A 19890-nucleotide genomic window follows, 5' to 3' on the forward strand; every position below is an offset into this window, starting at 1 on the left:
ACCAACATTTCTCATCACCCCGCATCACAGTCTTTCCCTTTCATGATATTCCCCAGGAGATAAGCCTAAAGCTTTTAAACCACAACAACTCACTGTCATCCAGAGTAAGCCTTATTAAATATTAGAGATTAATCATATCTTTGGAAACAGAACCAAATAATCTAAGAAACTGATAGTGAAATTGATTCTATGTACTACCCCAAACTGGCCAACATCAGCATTCTAAAGGCATACTACAGGCAGAGATGATAAACGGGAGGAGATAAAATGCTACCATTTCAAAAAAAGAAAATCAGACCACAGGGTTACAAAGCTCGGCAGTGACAGACATGTGACTAGTCAGGAATCAATGAGCCGCCTGTGAACAAAGAATTTAAGGGACTCCTGTTAAGACAGAGCAAAGTATGAATAAAATTCAAACAGCTTCTGAATTCCCAACTACTATACTTCAGACTACAGCAAATTGCCTTCTTCCTACACTCAACTCCATTAACCAAAATAGGTCTGTTTTCTAAGACTCCATGAGTTGATGAAAAAAAATTAGAATTCTAGAATTCTCTTTTAGCTAAAGAAGCCATATGGCTTTCTTCGCTTCTACAGAAAGTACTTACACTAAAACCATTATTAAGTTTAAGCAACGGTTTTAGTACTAAGTATAGTCAGAAAAATGCCAGTCGACCACATTTAAAGGTGCTTGAGTTTTCCACCCTCGCTCTGGAGCTGGTTCCTCACCAGTCTCAGACATCCATTCTGAAACCAGTTGTATTTTCTGAATGAACGATGAAGGCAGGATGCAGAGCAGATGAGCATCCTCACACCGCAGAAATATTACTCACTAGTCGAGTGCCTGGGACGCTCTGTCGAGAGGGGTCTGGCAGGGCCTGCTTTTCCTCCCAGTTTTTATTACTTAAGCCCATGTGGAAAGGAGGGGATGCCATGAGATGACCAAGTGAAAAGTAAACTCTCTGGAGAGTATGTGCAGAGATTATCAACTGCTGGAGGAACCAGAAAGGACAGACAGTTCAGCTATGGCAGCACGGCACCGCCCAACAGAACCTTCAGCAGTGATGAAAGGGTCTGCTCCGTGTCCGTTGTCCAGTGTGCTAGCCACTTGCTACAAAGCACAGGAAATACAGCTAGTGTGATTAAGGAACTGAATTATATTATTTTAATTAACTTAAATCTAAGTAGTCAGATGTGGCTCAAGACCCAGCATCGAACAGCACACGTTTTAGGACACTGAAAAAGCTGACCACAGCAGTCTCCCGGATAAGAAAAAAGCTCAGAAGAGACTACCATTCCTGTCCTTTCCCCCAGGAATTAAAGGGAAAAAAAATTTAACTCCCCTTCTTAACTGTGTTAGTAATTAAAAAGCACTTTCTAATCATTTCTGTCTCATCTGAATGTGGACCTAACATATGATTAGAACACGTAAAACACAGAAGCACTGAAACTGCTTTTTCTCTTCCTGTAAACAATGAGAACTTAAGAGTTGAAGTAATTATTTTTAATTTTTAAATTTCTCCCTAAGTTGAAATACAAACTTTGAACTAAAAAACAAGACAGTTTGAGCGGCTTAAAGATTTTTTTTCATTTGCTGCTTCTTTTTGTTCTCCTCTCAAAAGTCACAGTAAAATCTTTCATGTGATTACACTTTGAGACCTTAGAGGAAAAAAACAACCTGTCAACAAAATCCCCAAGTGCTCAGACTAAAAAAGATTCATTCCAATAGCAACTGTGTAGTTAAGTCGGGGGGGGGGGGGGGAGCTGCTCTTTACAGTCACAAGTTCTGAATATCCACAATATGTTCAAAAAGCTTTAGCATAACTTACAAAATTTGTCTCATCTGTATTCCTAAAAATCGCCAACACCAGCATCCTTGATAAAAACTGGTTGCAAGCAAATGCTTTTAGCCTTATGCTTGCACACTATAGCTTTAAATGGCAAGTACATTCTAAAGACATGTCATCTAGGGACACACACTCCCTGTACGTTACACCAAGGCCACAGCGGAAACAAAGTATACTTCATATTAACTGATTTTCTCTCTGAACTTCCTAAAGATGATATTTAGTGCCCTTGAGTCTGTTTAAACAACATAAAATGGTACTGGTTTTAATGAAGTTTTTCAAATCCCAAGAAACAGAATACAAGTTTAGTTCTAGGATTAAAAAAAAAAAAAATAGCAAATTACACAGTTTAATAAACTAAAAAAACTGCTGTAAACTCAAAATCGACCTTAGAACAAACACCATACCTTTTCTAATAAACAGTTCCAACAGCAGGACACTTGACAAGGCCGTGTGTGGTCTGAGTGACAGTGAAGTCAGTGAATGAACTGATGGCACTCTGCAGTAGCCAGTCACCTGCATCTGCCTTCTTGTCTGTACTTGTCTCCACCCTTTCCACTATTTACCAACAATTTGCATAAACTCACAAAATATGTAAAAAGGCAGATGGGTCCAGGCTGATGTAACACAATGGTATTTAAATATAAGGTCTTGCATTAAAGGCTCAGAGGCAGTCCCACCAGCACCAGAACCAGCCAAAAAGTCAAGGAGTCACAGCAATTTACACACAAAAAGGCATTAGGAATGTAGATGCAGGTTCAGTATGGTTGCTCAAACAGCTAATTCAATCTCAGACTGCATTTACAAAATGTAAACTGCCAAGAAAGTTACTATTTTCTACCAAAATCAGTCCTGCAGATGCTTCAGGATACTGCATTTTAGCAGAGCCAACAACACATTCAAGGATTTGGAAGGACCCCCTCCTTGGTGAGTAAGAAGACTAGTCAGTCACACACTTGGAAGGAGGAGAGCAGCAGAGGGGGAAAGGAAGGAAGCAAGACTGCAAAAAAGTGTAAAGAGCTAATGTGTGGATGAGGAATAGACTTACTCTGTGTGGTTACAGGGAACAGAAAGACAAACAGAGAGGCAAATTGTAGTTCAATGCAAGGAAGAGTATGCCAAAGATCAGGGTTGTTCATCAGTGGACTGGCCCACCTGGAAAGGCAGTGAGCATCTCCTTACTTAAGGCCAAACCTCGTGACCATCATAGGAAGTTAGATCGGGTAACTCCCTGCCCCCCACACCCGCCACACTGAGCAGGAGACATTCACAAGGCAAGACTGCCTCCCTAACTCCAATACCTCCCTGTTCTCTCACTCCAGGCTTTACTGCTCTAATTTATTTTCTAAGAAAAAAAAAATCTGCAAATTTTCGTGCTTTAACAAAAGTCAGGGGCACTAACAACTAATGATGAAACAAGCTGAGAGTTGGGCAGTTCACTGGAATAAGAAGAGCACTGCCCTCAGCCATGATACTCAGACTCTGTGTGTTTTGTAGTTTCCCCATATCATTTTCCTAAATAATGCTCTTTAAATTCAGTCGGCTAATAAACTCCAAACTCAAAATGACTGAGCTTAAAGAAATTAATTTTCTTAAAACGTCCTGAAATTAGAGTGAGCCGTTCACCGCATTCTACAAAGGTTGTAAGCAAGGAGCCTATGCAGGACATTCTTAAACTGCCCTGGCTAAAACCTCAGAAAATGGATTCTAATTCCTCTACCAAACCAGGGATTGAGAGGCGTGGAAAGTAGAAGTGGGACTTACCTTTACTTGCAGATATCCGACCTTTATTTGCAGATATCCGTCCTTCCCCAGTATTTCCGTGCTTCCTGAAACCCATCACTAAGTGACCCAGCAGTGTTCAAATGGATGCCTAACAGGGTTTGGGTCCTCTTCTAATTCTACCCTAGGCACAAGATTACAGATCCCAGAAGCTCATTACCCAACTATTCAAACTCTAAAATGATAGCACTGTCCTAAGAAGTACTCTCAGAACTTTCTCTGAAGAGTACCCATTCCCTGTCTGAAAATACTTGAAGGAGGCAGCTACCTGCCCACAATCCTTCGTACACTCAGAAAAACAGGCCAGCTGTCCACATTGCCTGCTTGATTCCCATCCTGTAGGACACTAGTCTGAAACAGATTACCTTATCTCTGTCCAAATGACCCCTTTCATCAGCCTCAACAACACATTCCAGACCATCTGCTCTAACGGCCAGGCTTTACCTTTCTGAACGTGAATGATGTCGGGGAAGTTGGCCAGGTGCCCCTGATACAGCGCTAACAGGTCCATGACGGGGTCCAGGTCCTGCCTGGGCTGCTCAGCAAAGAGCTCGCCGATGGCGTCGTAGGCATCTCCGGTGAAGGCGATGGCCTGGTTCAGGCCGGCCGAGAAGGCCTGCTGGTCCAGCTCAAAGGCCTGGCTGAGGCCGCGGAAGGACTGGCCCACCTTCTGATACTCCTTCTTGAAGCCTGTCACCTGCTTGCGCGCGAACTCGTTGGCCGTGTGGTTGAGCTGCAGCGCGCTGTCATCCATCTTCTTGGTGAAGCACTTGAAGCCGTCGATCTTGCTCTCCACCTCCTGCAGGTCGAGGGCGGCGGCGGGGGGTGTGCTCAGGGTCAGGAAGAAGTTGGCGCCCACCATCTCATCTTTCTCGGCCTTCCTCTTGCCTTGCTTCCAGGCCTTCTCGTCCGTGCTGCTAGGGCAGGTCAAGAAGTGCTGAAAGACGTCGCACTGCGCCAGCACCGGGTGGCTGGCCATGTGGTTCATCCACCAGATCAGGCCCTTCCTGCGTTTAGAGATGAAGTCCTCCTCGAAGCGGCCGGTGGCCTGCTTCTCGGGCAGGTGGGGCACCGAGATGACGGGGAACTTCTCCGCCAGGCGCGCGTACAGCCAGTCGAAATGCTTGTAGCGCCGGTGCACAGGCACCTGCGTGTGCGTCGGCACCAGCTTGTACGAGATATAGCTCTTCATGCCCTTGAACTTGGTCTGTTTGGTGGGATCATCGATGGTGCACTGGAAGGGGTAAGGGTTCTCCTGCCATTCGGGGCCGTAGGGCCCCAGCACCACGCACAGCTTGTCCCCATCCTTCACGAAGCCAGATGCTTCGCCCAGCACGAAGGCCTCACCGCCCGACTTGACGAAGGTGGAAAAGCGGTTGAGGTTGCGGCTTACTGTAGCGGAGCTCTTGGCCCCGGACGGGTGGTGCTGCGGGGGCGCCGACCCGCCGCGGGAACCCAGCGACAGGTCCGAGCGCGTGGACAGACGGTAGCGGCCCGCCGCACCGCCCGCGGACGACGAGCCGTCGAGGTCCGGGTAGGCGCTGCTGCCTAGCGCGCCAGGTTCGTCGGCCACCGTGGAGCTGTCGTCCCACTCGTCGTCCCAGTCATCGTCGCTGCCCTGGCTGGCCTGGTAGCCGCCGCCGTAGAGCTGCTGAGGCGACGGCTGCAGGGCGCCCCCGCCGTAGGGGAAGCCCGCGGCCGGCGGCTGGAAGGTGCTCGGCGGCGGCGCCTGCTGCGGTTGCAGCAGCGGCTGGAAGGCGTCGGGCGGCGGCTTGAAGGAGGCGGGCGGCGCGGCGGGCAGGGGCTCGAAGCCGCCAGGCGGGACGTTGGCGTAGCGAGCCGGGGCTCCCGGGCCGCCGTCGCCCGCCGGGCCGGGCTCCGGGGCGCGGATCACCTGCACGTACGAGGCCGGGAAAAGGCCACGGTCGCCGCGGCTGTTGACCCCCTCGAGCCAGCCCTCGATGTCCTGTTCGCTGCACAGACTCAGCACCTCGTGCTCCCGCAGCGAGATCTCGCCCGGGTTCTCCGACCTAAAGTCGTACAGCGCCCGGGCGCGCAGCGCCATGGTCCCGGCGCCCCGGCGGGCGGCCCCGGACTCCCTACACCGCGAGCCCGAGGCCCGCCGTGTCGCCCGCGCCCCTGCGCGCGGAACGGAGCCCAAAAGACAGCGCGCAGACCCGCGTCCCGGCCCGCCGGTCGCGCCCTCCGCGCCGCTCGGCTCGCAGCGCCGACTGCCGCGCTGGGCCGCCGCCGCCGCCGCCGCCGGCCGGGGGCGGGGCCCGCGGCCTCCCACGTCCCCAGCTGCACTAATCCACGGCCGAGAGCCGCGCGCCAGGCGAGAGCAAGCGATGGCCGAGCCACCGCACCCGCCGGCGGGACCCACTCGGCGGCCGCCACTGCCCCCTCCAGGCCGGCGCCGCGCCGTGAAGCGCCGGGTGAAGGTTTTCACTCAGAAAGAAGTGAATTGTGTGAGAGAATTGTTCAGGCTTTTAAGTTAGAAAACGCAACCTAGAAAGTAGATTAATATTCGCATGCCTGACAAACGTCCCTACTCTGAGGGCTCAGTGAATGCTTCTAGAATACCTTAACCACACATCTAATAAAGGATTTTCAGTGAATATTAGCGACAGCACCAAGAAGAAAAACAACATGCCTGTGTCGGGCGCTGTCCGCTCCCTTTCATCTTCCACCCGCTGGAACCTTCTGGCAAGAAGGGGAGGAGGATGACTCGAACAAAGTAAGGAAGGTGTTATGTTTGACCAATTAAGAGGCTATGGGTGGTAGAGAGGGTGAGAAGAGAGGCGTCGGTGTAGGAGAGTTTACAGTAAAATAAGTGGGCACGGAGAGCAGCTGTCATTTTGCGTGTGTCCCTTCTCCTCGCTGAGACACAGGTGGTGCTGTGGACGTGAGAGAGAGCTTACACTTCCGAGTCAGGCTGCTGGGTTCGAATCTGCTGTCTGACAGCACCTAGCTTATGACCTTGAGCAAGTCACTTATTGTACCTCTCTCCTAGGGTTGTGGGGATTCGATAATCATGTAGTCCCTACGTTACAGATGAGGACAGTGAAACAGAGAGATTAATATATGGCAAATACTCCACCTGGGAAGTATAGTTCAGGTGTTTGCTGCCACTGTTGCTAATGTTACTGTTATTTGGGAAAGCAAAAACCCTGTCCTCCTTCATGGAGAGAATAGGGATCCTAAAATCACAGTCCCAGGGCGTGTGCATCAGGAAAGACCCCCGTGTTCACACCCCGACTCCTAATCTGAGATCAGTGACCATCTTTCTCCATTCATTTTTGTCTCACTCAATTTTTATTATGTTTAAGATAAGTAGATAAAAAGTCACTTCCTGAAATATTAATCAACTCCAATCTCCAAAGTTGCCTTGTTTCACATCTTCTTTTCTTTCAGTGTGTAATTTGCCCCAAGCTTTTCCTTCTCATAATTATTAAGTCTAGCCTAATTATTCCTTTGAAGACACCTCTAATTGGGATTCACAATTCATATGTCATTAATTTCAGCCTGTCCTCTGACCCTTCTCAAGCAAATCTAGGAAACAGGCCAGAAGAGTTTATAATTATTGTTAAGGAAGGGCTGTGATATTCTAAGCATCTTGCACAAAACCACCAACCTAATATGCCAGAATTACTCCCACAGTGTTTATCCCCAATGCAAAAACCTTAAAAACCTTAATTCAATTCTGTAAGCAAATTCTGAATAACAACATTTTTAGCTGAAAACTCTGGGTTAGGATCCTTCTTACAGTAAGCAGCAGAGGTCACTGAATTTCAATGTCAACAATGTATGTGGTTGAAAACATGAAGTCTACATTTATGAAACATCTAGAATACAATTGATTTTACATATTAACTATGAGAAGCTAACCTAGAATATTTAGGATAAATACGTTGAATTTCACCCTTACTATTCATCTGGTAGTTACTTTTTTAGGTTAAAGAGTTAACTAAAGTAACATGAAACTTACAGTGCTTCAGGTTTTGAAACAGAGAGACTAAAAATCTATTTCAGGTATGGAAATTCCAGGAATTTGAAGTGATGGCTTTTACAGACAGGTTGGGCTGCTCCTTAGAAACAGTGGTTGAGGAACTACTAGAGGTCAGAGGTTGTTTGTAGTACCAATGCACGCGCAAGTGTTCAGTTTGTAGGAGTTCGGTGGGAGGCCCGGCATCAGGATTGGTAAAGGACAGGGACAGGCTATCCATGGTGCCTGGATTTATAGTACCTGGGTGGCTGGATATGCCCCATAGCGTCTTGGATATTTTTTAAAATGTGCTCAAGTATTAGAAATTTATAACTGTTCACGCAGGGATGTAAATGGAGTAACACATCTTTAAAAGATTTCTCTAGAAAACAGAACATATTATTCATAATTTACACAATCGTCTTTATAACCATCAACTATTTCTATTTCATTATGTTTTTGTAAAAACACATCATTAGGGGAAACTAAATGGCTCTAAACACCCATATTTTCACACTTCTTCCTTTGGCCCGGGAGGCCTTATGTGGCCTGGCCCCTGCCTCTCTTTCCATTCCTTTCTTCCACTAAAGTGAAACCACAGTGGTTTCTTTGCTATTTCTGGAACATGCCAAGCACATTAGTGCCTCAGATTTTTTTATTAATAGACTTTATTTTTTAGAGCAATTTTAGTTTCATAGCAAAATTGAGCAGAAGGTACAAGAGATTTTCCATATACCCACTCTTCATGCATGTGCATAGCCCCCTCCCCACTTTTAACATCTCCAGTCAGAGTGGTGCATTTGTTGCCATTGATAAACCCACACTGGCACATAATTACGGCTCAAAGTCCATAGTTGACATGAAGATTCACTCTTTATGTTGTACCTTCTATGGGTTTGGACAAATGTATAATGACATGTATCTGCGTCTATCATTGTAGTATCCAACAGACTAGTTTCACTGCCCTAAAAACCTCTGTGCTCTGCCTATTCATCCCTTCTTTCCTTCCTAACCCTTGGTAAACGCTGATCTTTTCTACTGTCTCCATAGTTTTGCCTCTTCCAGAGTGTCGTGTAGTTGGAATCATGCAGTATGTAGCCTTTTTAGGTTGGCTTTTCACTTAGTCATATGCATTTAAGCTTCCTCCATGTCTTTTCATAGCTTGATAGCTCATTTTTCTTACCCCAATAATATTCCATTTTCTGTATGTATCACAGTTTATTTATTATTTACCTACCTGAACAACATCTTGGTTGCGTCTAGGTTTTGGCAATTATGAATAAAGCTGCTATAAACGTTCCTGTGCAGGTGTTTGTGTGGATATAAAATTTAAACTCCTTTGGGTAAATGCCAAGGAGTATGATTACTGGATTATATGGTAAGGGTATGTTTAGTTTTGTAAGAAACTGCCAACTTCCAAAATGACTCTCCCACTTTGCATTACCACCAGCAGTGAATGAGAATTTCTGTTGCTCCACATCCTTGTCAGCATTTGTTATTGTCAGTGTTCTGGATTTTGGCCATTCTGATTAATGTGTAGTGGTATCTCGTTGTTTTAATTTGCATTTCCCTGATGACATATGGTGTAGAGCATTTTTTCATGTGCTTATTTGCTATCCATATATCTTCTGCAGTGAGGTGGTCTGTTAAGATCTTTGGCCCATTTTTAAATTGGGGTGTTGCCTTATTGTTGAGTTTTAAGAATTTTTCTGCATATTGGAAATAAATCCTTTATCAGACGTGTATTTTGCAAATATTGCTCACAGTCTGTGGCTTGTCTTCTCATTCTCTTGGCATTGTCTTTCACAAAGCAGAAGCTTTTAATTTAAATGAAGTCTACCTTATCAATTATTTCTTTCATGGATCATGCCTTTGGAGTTATGTCTAAAAAGTCATTGCCATGCCCAAGGTCATCTAGATTTTCTCCTATGTTATGTTCTATGGTTTTATAGTTTTGCATTTCATATTGAGGTCTCCAATCCACTTTGAGTTAACTTTTGTTGAAGGTGCAAGATCTGTGTCTAGGTTTATTTCTTTTTGCATGCAGATGTCCAGCTGCTCCAGCGCCATTTGTCAACAAGACTATCTGTGCTTCTTTGTGTTGTCTTGGCTCCTTTGCCAAAGATCAGTTGACTGTATTTATGTGAATCTATTTCTGGTCTCTCTATTCTGTCCCATTGATCTGTCTAATCTTTCACCAATACCACACTGTCTGATTACTGCAGCTTTAGAATAAGACTTAAAGTTGAGTAGTGTCAGTCCTCTTTCCTCTTCTACTTCAGTATTGTCTTGGCTGTTCTGGGTCTTCTGCCTCTCCATGTAAACTTTATAATCAGTTTGTTGATATCTACAAAATAATGCTGGGATTTTGATTAGGATTACATTGAATCTACAGATCAAGTTGGAAAGAGCTGACATCTTGAGTATTCCTATCCAAGAACACGGATTATCTCTCCTTTTACTTAGTTTTTTAATTTCTTTCTTCAGAGTTTTGATTTCTCCTCATATAGATCTTGTATGTATTTTGTCAGATTTATACCTAAGTATTTCATGTTCAGGGGGTGGTATGGTGAGTAGGATCATGTTTTCAGTTTCAATTTTGCTTGTTCATTGCTAGTACATGTAGGAAGACAATTGGTCTTTGCATATTAACTGTGCATCCTGCAGTCTTGCTATAATAACTTTTGAGCTCCAGAGGTGGGGAGAAAGGTTTAGTTGATTCTCTTGGGTTTTCTACATAGCCAATCATGTCATCTGCAAACAAAGACAGTTTTATTTCTTCCTAATCTGTATACCTTTTATTTTGTGGTCTTCTTCCTTGCATTAGCTAGAACTTCCAATATGATGTCGAAAAGCATTGGTGAGAGGGGGCTTCTTTGCCTTGTTCCTGATCTTAGTGAGAATATTTCAAGCTTCTTACAATTAAGTGCAATGTCAGGCATAAGGTCTTTTTATAGATATTCTTTATCAAGTTGAGGAAGTTCCCTTCTATTCTTAGTATTTATCATGAATGGGTATTGGATTTTATCAAATGATTTTTCTGCTTCTATTGAAATGATCATGTGGTTTTTCTTCTTTGACCTATTGATATGATAGGTTACATTAATTGATTTTCAGATGTTGACACAGCCTGGCATACCTACATAATCCCATTTGGTCATGGTGTATAATTTGTTTTATGCATTGTTGGATTCTATTTGATAATATTTTGTTGTATTTATGCTCATAAGAGATATTGATCTGTAGTTTTCTTCTGATGTCTGTTTGGTTTGGGTATTAGGATGATGCTGGTCTCATAGAATGAGTTAGGAAGTTTTGTTTTGGAAGGTTATTCATTATTGATTCAATTTCTTTAATATATACAGGGCTATTAAGTTGTCTATTTCTTCTTGTGTGAATTTTGGCACGTTGTGACTTTTAAGGAATTGGTCCATTTCAAGTAGGTTATCACATTTGTAGGCATAGAGCTGTTCATAGTATTCATTATTCTTTTAATGTCCATGGGATCTGTAGTTGTATTTCCCATTTAATTTCTGATAGTAGTAATTTGTGTTCTCTCTCTTTGTTTCTTGGCCTGGCTAGAGGCTTATTGATCTTTTCAAAAAAACCACTTTTGATTTCATTGATTCTCTCTATTGATTTTCTGTTTTCAATTTCATTGATTTATGCTGTATTTTTTTTATTTCTTTTCTTCTGCTTAGTTTGTATTTAATTGCTCATCTATTTTAGTTTCTGAAGGTGGAAACTTTGATAATTGATTTTAGATTTTTCTGCTTTCCTAATACATGCATTCATGGCTATACATTTCCCTTTGACCACTGTTCTCACTGCATCCCACATCTCACATTTTTAACTTTCTTTCTTTCTTTCTTTCTTTCTTTCTTTCTTTCTTTCTTTCTTTCTTTCTTTTATCTTTTTATTTATCTATTTGAGAGAGAGAGAGAGAGAGACAGCAAGCATGAACAGGGGGACGGGGAGAAGGAGAGGGAGAAGCAGGCTTCCTGCTGAGCAGGGAGCCTGATGCAGGGCTCGATCCCAGGACCCTGAGATCATGACCTGAGTCAAAGGCAGACACCCAGGCACCCCTCACATCTCACATTTTGATATGTTGTCTTTTCATTTCATTTAGTCAAAAAAATTTTTTTTAATTTCTCTTGAGATTTCTTCTTTGATCCATGTGTTATTTAGAAGTATGTTCTGTTTGCTTTTCAGTTTTTGAGATATCCTCGGTTATTCAGTTTTTCAGTCTATTGAGATATCCTCAAGCTCAGAGATTCCTTCCTCAGTCATGTTCATCTACTACAAGTCCATCGAAACATGCTTCATTTCTATAACAGTGTTTTTGACCTCTAGCATCTCTTTTTGGGTCTTTCTTAGAATTTCCACCCCCCTGTTTACATTGCCTATGCTGTCTAGAGCCCTTAGCATATTAATCACAGTTGTTTTAAATTCTTGATGTAATAATTCCAACACCCTGACATATATGAATCTGGTTATGATACTTGCTCTCTCTCTCTTCCAACTGTGTTTTTTGTTTGTTTGTTTTGTTTGTTTTGTTTTATTTTGCTTTGTTTTTGCCTTTTAGTATGCCTTGTAATATTGTCTTCATAGCCAGGCATGTTGTGCTAGGTAAAAGGAACTTTTGTAAATAGGCATTTTGTTATGTGTGGTAAGGTGTACTGGGGAAGGGAAGCATTTTACCATGATCATTAGGTTGCAGTCTTTTAGCGAGCCTCTGCTTCTGGACTGTGAACTTCACATGTCCTTCTCAGTTTTTTCCCTTCCCTTAAGTGGGACAGGATGGCTAGAGTGGGCTGGAGTTGAGTATTCCCTTTCCTCCATGTCAGTTGGGCCCTAATAAAACCCCAGAAAGTTAGGCTCAGGTTAGATAGTTTCTCCTGACATCAGACCTTGTTAAAAGAACAGAACGCTCCAGCTTATTTAAAAATGGTTTTTTTTTCTCCCCTTCCCCTGCCTGAAGCACTAGAGGATTTTTCTCCATTATTCACTGTGAAGACGTGGTAGAGAATCAAGGGTAAAACTCACAAAAGTGTGGGGACACTCTAAATACTGGGTCTGCCGGGAGTTTTTAACTCTGAGTTGTCCACACTGATCCTCCAGCAACTCACCAATTACAGTCAGGTTTTCCTACCCTAGCACTATTTCCTACAGAGTTTCTGCTCTGGTGAGTTGTGATTCTTATATTCACCTGTCTGTCTCTCCACAATGGATATAGTGGTTTGCCCTGTGACCTCACGTCTCTTATGGATCTAAGATTTTATTTTTCCCGTTTATTCATCTTTTTACTTCTCCTTAGAACAGAGTAGCAACTTACAGGCTTCTTACATGTCAGACCAGAAACCACAATTTGCCTCAGGTTTTGTCTTTGCTGTTTTTTTGTTTGTTTTGTTTTTTCTGTCTGGAATCCTCCTCCTCCTGAGATTCACCATGCTGCATCTCCACTTCATTCACAATCACTGTAGCTCCTCTATCCCTCCTTTCTTCTTCTGCCTTGAAGAACCCAGAAGTAAGGTGGAGAGGGCCTGGGTCCCTAAATCACCAATCCCAATCAGACTTTATGCGATGAGAAAACTTTGTTGATTAAGCCACTGAGATTACATGATTTGTTTTTTGATGCAGGTGGCTTTAAGTATCTTAAGTAATACTCTCTTCCTCCCTTGCACCTCTCCACACCATCATCTAATGCTTCTTTTTGTAGTACTGATTACCTACCATTAATACAGGTATATATTAATTGTCTCCTTTGTTAGAATGTAAACCTTTTCAGAGCAGGAAGTTTGTCCCAGGCACTGAGGATACAGCAATGAACAAAACAAACATGGTAGGCAACTAACAAATACTTGTTCGATGAATTTCCTCCTGGGAGTCAGCTCTTCTCAGCAGCTCTTTGTGTGTCTGGGTCTTTTTGTCTCTGCCCCTCTGTTGCCAGCTATAACTAAATGCTTTTAAGGGCAATTAAATGACACTTCTCTTCAAATCAGCAACCTTAAAGTTAACTCAACAACCCAGAACAGTACTCCAGATTTCCTGAGATCGCTGGAAATTCACCATTGGTTGATTTATATTTGTATTTGGCTGTTTGTATAGTATTATAAATTACACTATATTTATATTTACTTGAAAGTTCTTTGTAAAATATACCAAACATTGCACAAATGTATACATAAGATTTCATAAGAACTTTCACATCTTAAAATCTTATTTCCTGCTGTACTTTCACCACAGCTCTTCCATGGACAGAGCAGATATTATTATCTCAACTGTCACAGCGCAGGAAACCCAGCTGCAGAGGGGTCTCTGCTGAGGTCACATGGCTGGGGAGTAGGCCAGGGGCTACTTAGCTGTCCTGAGGACTTTCATTGTCTGAGTCATAGATCTGCCCCCTGCTGGCTCCATAAATTTCCATTAAAGAGTAATGACCACTTGCTAGAACCTTTGTACCTGAGAATTAATAGAAGGCCTGGATTCAAAGAAGGGGCTAGGTCTGGAAGGAAGGCTATTTACTGTACCTCCACGTCTATTTGGTTTCACCAGGAACATAAGCTCCATGAGGGCAGGAATTTTATCTGCTTTGTTCACTACTCTATGTCCCGCATATGAAATCAAATAAATATTTGTCAAATGAATAAATGAATGAACAAGTGAAACTTTTTGAAACTTAGTGTCTGAAAAATGGTAATAAAAAACTCATTTCATAACACGGCTTAATGACATAATAAGTTCATACAGTGTTCATAAGTTCACACAATGTTCAGAGTGTAAAATTAATTTTAATATAATTTAAAATATAGTTCAATTAATTAAAATTAATTTCTCAAATTGTGTAATACGTTCTTGAGGCAAGTGGAGAGCTCATTGACTTGGACATATTTTCATATTTGGATTTTATGATGTCCATTTCTGCAGTGCTATGTATAGCTGAGAATATACCACAAGTCTTTAAAAACTTATCCGCTACTCTTAAAGAAATCCCTCATCTTTCAATACTGGACCTCGTTCGCACACAGCTCATTCCTATTCCAAAATTGAACTGAGGACCTGATCCAATATTCATTACCTGATAGCCCCTTTTATAAATTTTCCTCTTTCCTCAAATATGTGTTTCCTAAATTAACTCAACTAGTGGCTAACGAGTGTGTTCTTGTGGATACTTTTCTGTCCCCTTTTGAACTATGACCTGTTTTTCTTCCCATCATCAATATATACACAATGTCATAGTTTGTAAGTCACCATTCCTTAATGTTTTATACCAAAAGTCACAAATTGCCAAGCCACAGCCTGAATCTGGCCTAATGTTTAGTTTGACTAGCATTTAAAATGTAGGAGACTTCTCATTCATTAAAAAATAGGGACTTTTGACTTCTTTCAGGGGAAAAAAAAATCAGAAATCTGGCTACACTGGGCCAGCACCTCTCCATAGCAATTATTAGCTTGTCCCCTTTAGACAGGGCTGTTATTGCTAGTTCACCACTGTCCCCACTACTCTTTGGTGTCTCATACCCAAGACTACCTTCCATCTCAGCCCCTATAGACCTAGGAGAGTTTGTCCCTCATACATCTTCCAGGGTGAAAACAATCACCCCATTGACATCACCATGGGTAATTCAAATCTCTGTCTGCCACAGCTGTCTTCTGAGCTCCACACTCATTTCCATATATGTTCTGGACATTTTCCACAGAATATGTGCCAGTCTGTCCTTCCCTCTTTGCTTGCTTCCTTCCATCAAGCAAATAGGCATCAGGATGTAAAGAAGATACCTGCTTTATCCCTTATGGAGCTGGTGGGTGAAATTGGCATGCATGGAAACCATATGTTATGTGCTATGGTTAGGGTGTATGCAGGAAATTATGGAACTTAGCAGACCAGAGAGGGAGGTGGGGCAGTAGTCAGCAGGGAAGGCTTTCTGAAGCAAATCGGAGCTAATTTGATTAACTCAGGCAAAAGTAGGATGAGAGAAGGGTAGAGGATGACATTTTTTTCCAGGAGGGTTGAAACATTAAGGCCCATTCTGCCTCCTTCATTTATCGTACCAATATTTGAGTGTCTGCTATGTGTGGGCCACCCGCTGGTAACCAAGACCGAAGTGGTCCCATGGAACTTACAATCGAGAGGAGCCTGAGGAACCAAGTAGATGGAGGGTCGTTTGTTGAGATGAGGCATCCATGAGAGTGCAGGGAGGTGAGTGCAGTTTTGAATATTGAGTTTGAGGTGTCTGCACCCTGGTGGAAATGCCCAGTAGGCAGTTGCACAAAAGTCTGGAACCTAGAGAGAGATGGAGGGAGACATGGAGTTAGAAGTTAGTGCATAGGTGGTAATTCAGGAGCTGTGAAATAGGAAATTACCAGAATGAAAGAGCATACACAAGAGATAGGAACAGCAGACTGATGACACATAGCCACCTTCAGTCACTGCTTTTCCTCTGCAAGCCTGAGGAGGGATTGCATAGGTAAGAAAAAATGTAGGAGGGCGATGTCTTAGAAAATAAGAGAAAAAAATTTCAGAGAAGAAGGGGAAAAGTCATATCAGAAAACAGTAAAGACCATCCATTTGGATTTAGCCAAAGAGGTCATTCAACAGAATCAGTGTCCCAAGCCTGCTGGCTGACCCCAGACCTGCGGCTCTTGGGTTTTTTTCCTCTGATGATGTTGTTAGCATGCAGCAAGGCTCCCAGAGAGGAAACTTTTGTTGCCGCTGACTCCTACTGCTCCTTCATTTCCTGCCTGTACACTGAAGGTAGCCCCTCTTCACCCATTCCGCTACCCCACACATTTAGGCTGCCTTTCTTACTGTAACGGTTTGTTTCAAGTGCCCTCTGATATGCTGGTATTACTTCCTTCTCTCTTCAGCCATACTAGCTTTTCCACCATTTCCTCAACAGGTTATATGGGTGTTGAGATTTGAGACTTTCACATAGGCTCTTTCCTCTCCCTGGAGTACCCACCTTTCTTCATGTGCTTGACAAAACCATTAGTCATCCTTCAAAATCCTGTTCCTCTTCCCCCAGGAAGCTTCTGGCAGAATAACTTATTCCTTTCCTTGAGTTCTCAAAGCATTCTGTGCATACCTGTTTCGTGGGTCTATACCACTGTGTTACAGATGCATTAACAACCTACACATCTGCCCCCTTTACATGGATTTCAGGACGAACACTCCAGGAGTTTGAGGTCATGGTTTTCACAGACTGGCATTATCCTGGGTTTATGCCTATATTCTCTGTGGCTGTCCTAATGGCAGGAATACAGGAGATACTCAACTATTTCATGTTGGAAGTAATCAGATGTGTAGTAGCTATAGGAAATGCAAGCATATTATAAATGTGAACATTAGCCAATTTTGGGAGAAGAATTGAAGGAAATGTTTTGGGATAAACACGGTAAGTTTTAGTTCCTAGATGTGGACATGGAAAGAATCTTCTGTTTTCGTCCTTTAGCTCAAAAATGACAAATGTCATTTTTAAAGCTAAAATGTAGGAGATTTGGGGGTGGGGAAGCATCCTGTTACTCCAAGCAAAGAACCTAGTACTCTGAGAGAACCCTTACTTCCCTTATTGCTGATAATGTTGGCTCTCTCTGGAGCAGCTGTGTCTGCCTTTCTCTGATTAATTCTAATGGGACCTTTATCTCATTAACATATTAGAAGCCTATTCATTCACCTTGCCTGGAGGTCAGAAAGTACAGGAGAATCTAAAATTCAAAGAAGTAAATCGACAAGAAAACCTAAAGAATAAACAACCAAGCAAAACCTAAGTGAAATTTTACTAAAGATTCATTTTCACAATATATTGACAACTCCTCTAAGACACTGAGCAAAACATAGTAATGTCTAAGACAGGGAAATGACTTGGAAGAGAAATAATATGTACATAATAGAACATTTATCACACTAAGAACTTAACATAGCATTGTAGGAGAGTATTGCTATTTACGGATTAGATTTTGTAAGGGTAACACTATGTGTTAATCTAACAATCTAATCTACATGGGCTGGGCACAGAGCAGACCTATTATTTAAACATAGAGATGGATGCTTCAATATGAGATATAAATAACATTTTAAGTAAGAAGCCATCAATTCAAATGCCTGCATGGAAAGGCAAGTCATGTGAGCAGGCCTGGTGGAGGGGTCCAGAGGAGTAGGGAGTCGGGGGCCTATAGAGAACTGAGAAGAGAGCACCTCATCGAAAGAAGACAGAGACTCAGCCCCTGCCTCCTGGTGACAGGCCAGACATGGGCCCTACATTGCCATATGGCTTGACTTTTCTAAGAAGCCAGTAATCTTCATTTGTATATTAAAATGTCCTGATCTTTAAAACATTATGTGAGTCAAATGATATGTCTCTGAAGACAACATTTGCTTTACCGGCTTCCAGTTTGCAACACGCATTTTGAAAGTCCAAGTTACTTCTTACCTGCCTTAATCCTTGCTGGAGAAAACGTCTGAGCCCTGTGAGGTGATGCTGTGTAGCACACACTGTATTTCTCCTGGAATGCTTTAAGAGCTTCAAGGAGGTTAGGCCACAGGCAAGACAGACATCTGGAGGAGAATCGCCCATTTCCAATCAAGGTAGTAGAATTGATTTTCCCCAGAGCAGCTGTGGACCAGCTCCTCCTTTAGAGAAAACCTCTGCTCCCTTTAAGATGACAAATGTCATTCAAATGTCTACTGTCATAACAGGAAAAGGCAGGCTGCTTGGAATTAACATTTTCCCCGTCCCATCTATGCATATTGGCTCAGCTGAGAGAACATGTTTATAAAAATCAGAGGCAGGGTGGGTTGGGAGCTGGCAGAAGACCTAACACTGTGTCATTTCTGTGTCTAGAAAGGAAGAGTGTTTGCACCACTGGGTGGACTACCAAAGCTGTACTCTCAGGAGGAAGAGATTTTCCCCCAGTGAGATAATCAGGCTTTTCTCAACTCCAGCAGATTCTCAGGGGACCCAGCTTCAACGGTAAGTCAAACTACTCCTAGAAGGAAATGGGACGCACGTTCCTGCCTAACTAAAGTAGGATTTTTCCTTTTAGAGGAATCCAAAGAAAGCTGTTAGCATTGCCTATTTGTGCTGCTGATTGGAATCTGGGCTTCCATAAATTTTAAGCCAGCTTGATCAGCAAATTGAAGCATAGTCTGGATCTGAAGTATTAAAAGTGCAAGTACTTGGAGGAGCTGCTTGCTGGGAGAGCAGTGAGAAGGGCAACGTGGGGACAACCTTTGTCCTCCATTCAACTTTCAACTGTATCTAATGAGAACCTACGATAAGAAAGGAAAAGAATCTCCATCTTTGGCTCTGATTGGTCCATAAATACTTTTTTGGTCTTCACAGAGGGGCAAGGTATAGGGAGAGAAGGAACTCGCAATAATACCCACCTTCGGAGTTAGAGGACCTGATTAAAATTTTTCAAGATATTTCTGTTGTTTTTTTCCCTCTGTTCAGAGAGTCTGAAGAACTGGCCATGCTTAGTTCATCAAAAATTTAACAAATATTTCTTGAGCACTTAAATGTGCCAGTACTGGAGATAAAAATACTAATAAATCATAGAAATCTGTGGGGATGGGAACATGGAGAGTAGAGGCTGAGAGAAATAGACACAAATGGAACACTTGATCATTTCAATGCTGTGTGTTAGACAAATGCACACATATATGGATATATTTGCAAGTGTATATGTTAATGTGGACAAATATAGATGTATTTATATGTGGGTATGTACATATATATGTGTATATATGCATATAGATATATATCTCTCATATGTAGATATAAAATACCAGGTACTAATTGCATGTAAATTACTGTGTTAATTATATTACAAACATTATCACACTTAATATTCACCCAAAAGGGTTGTTTTAAGGATTGTCATTCCCAAATTATAAAGGAGGAGAATGGAGACTCAGAGAATACAAGACTTTCCTAAAGTCAAAAAGCTGGTAAGTGCAGTTATGGGATTAAATGCAGGTGGGCCTGGTGCCAAGCCTCTGTTCTCAGCCACTTCACTGGACTTCCTATCATATGAAAGAGACATAGAAGAGTAGAGGTAATGTCTGAGGTTTTGTGTTTTATTTTGTTTTAGGTACCTGTCTTTTGCATAGATATCAAATTCACATCACTCAAAACTCAACAACATTAAAGCACACGGTGGGAAGTTTTGCTCCCGTATTGACTACTCTCTACTTCCAACCCTCTTCACCATCCTTGTCCAAAAGCAAAAACTTTTGTAGTTCCTTGTTGTTATTCAAGAGTTCCCTTACAC

General features: G+C 42.6%; 1 protein-coding gene across 1 annotated transcript in view; it reads right to left on the minus strand.

The window, feature by feature from the left end:
* SNX18 (sorting nexin 18) overlaps positions 1-5881 on the minus strand; it is a 28073-nt gene extending 22192 nt beyond the window's left edge. Inside the window, exon 1 of the mRNA XM_045815273.2 lies at positions 4077-5881. Within this exon, the coding sequence (XP_045671229.1) occupies positions 4077-5697 (1621 nt within the window). The 5' untranslated portion in view covers positions 5698-5881. The remainder of the gene's footprint in view (positions 1-4076) is intronic.
* Positions 5882-19890: the final 14009 nt, after the last annotated feature.

Source organism: Ursus americanus, chromosome 15 (assembly GCF_024610735.1).
Source record: "Ursus americanus isolate L20-20 chromosome 15, mUrsAme1.1.p, whole genome shotgun sequence".
Lineage (NCBI taxonomy): Eukaryota > Metazoa > Chordata > Mammalia > Carnivora > Ursidae > Ursus > Ursus americanus.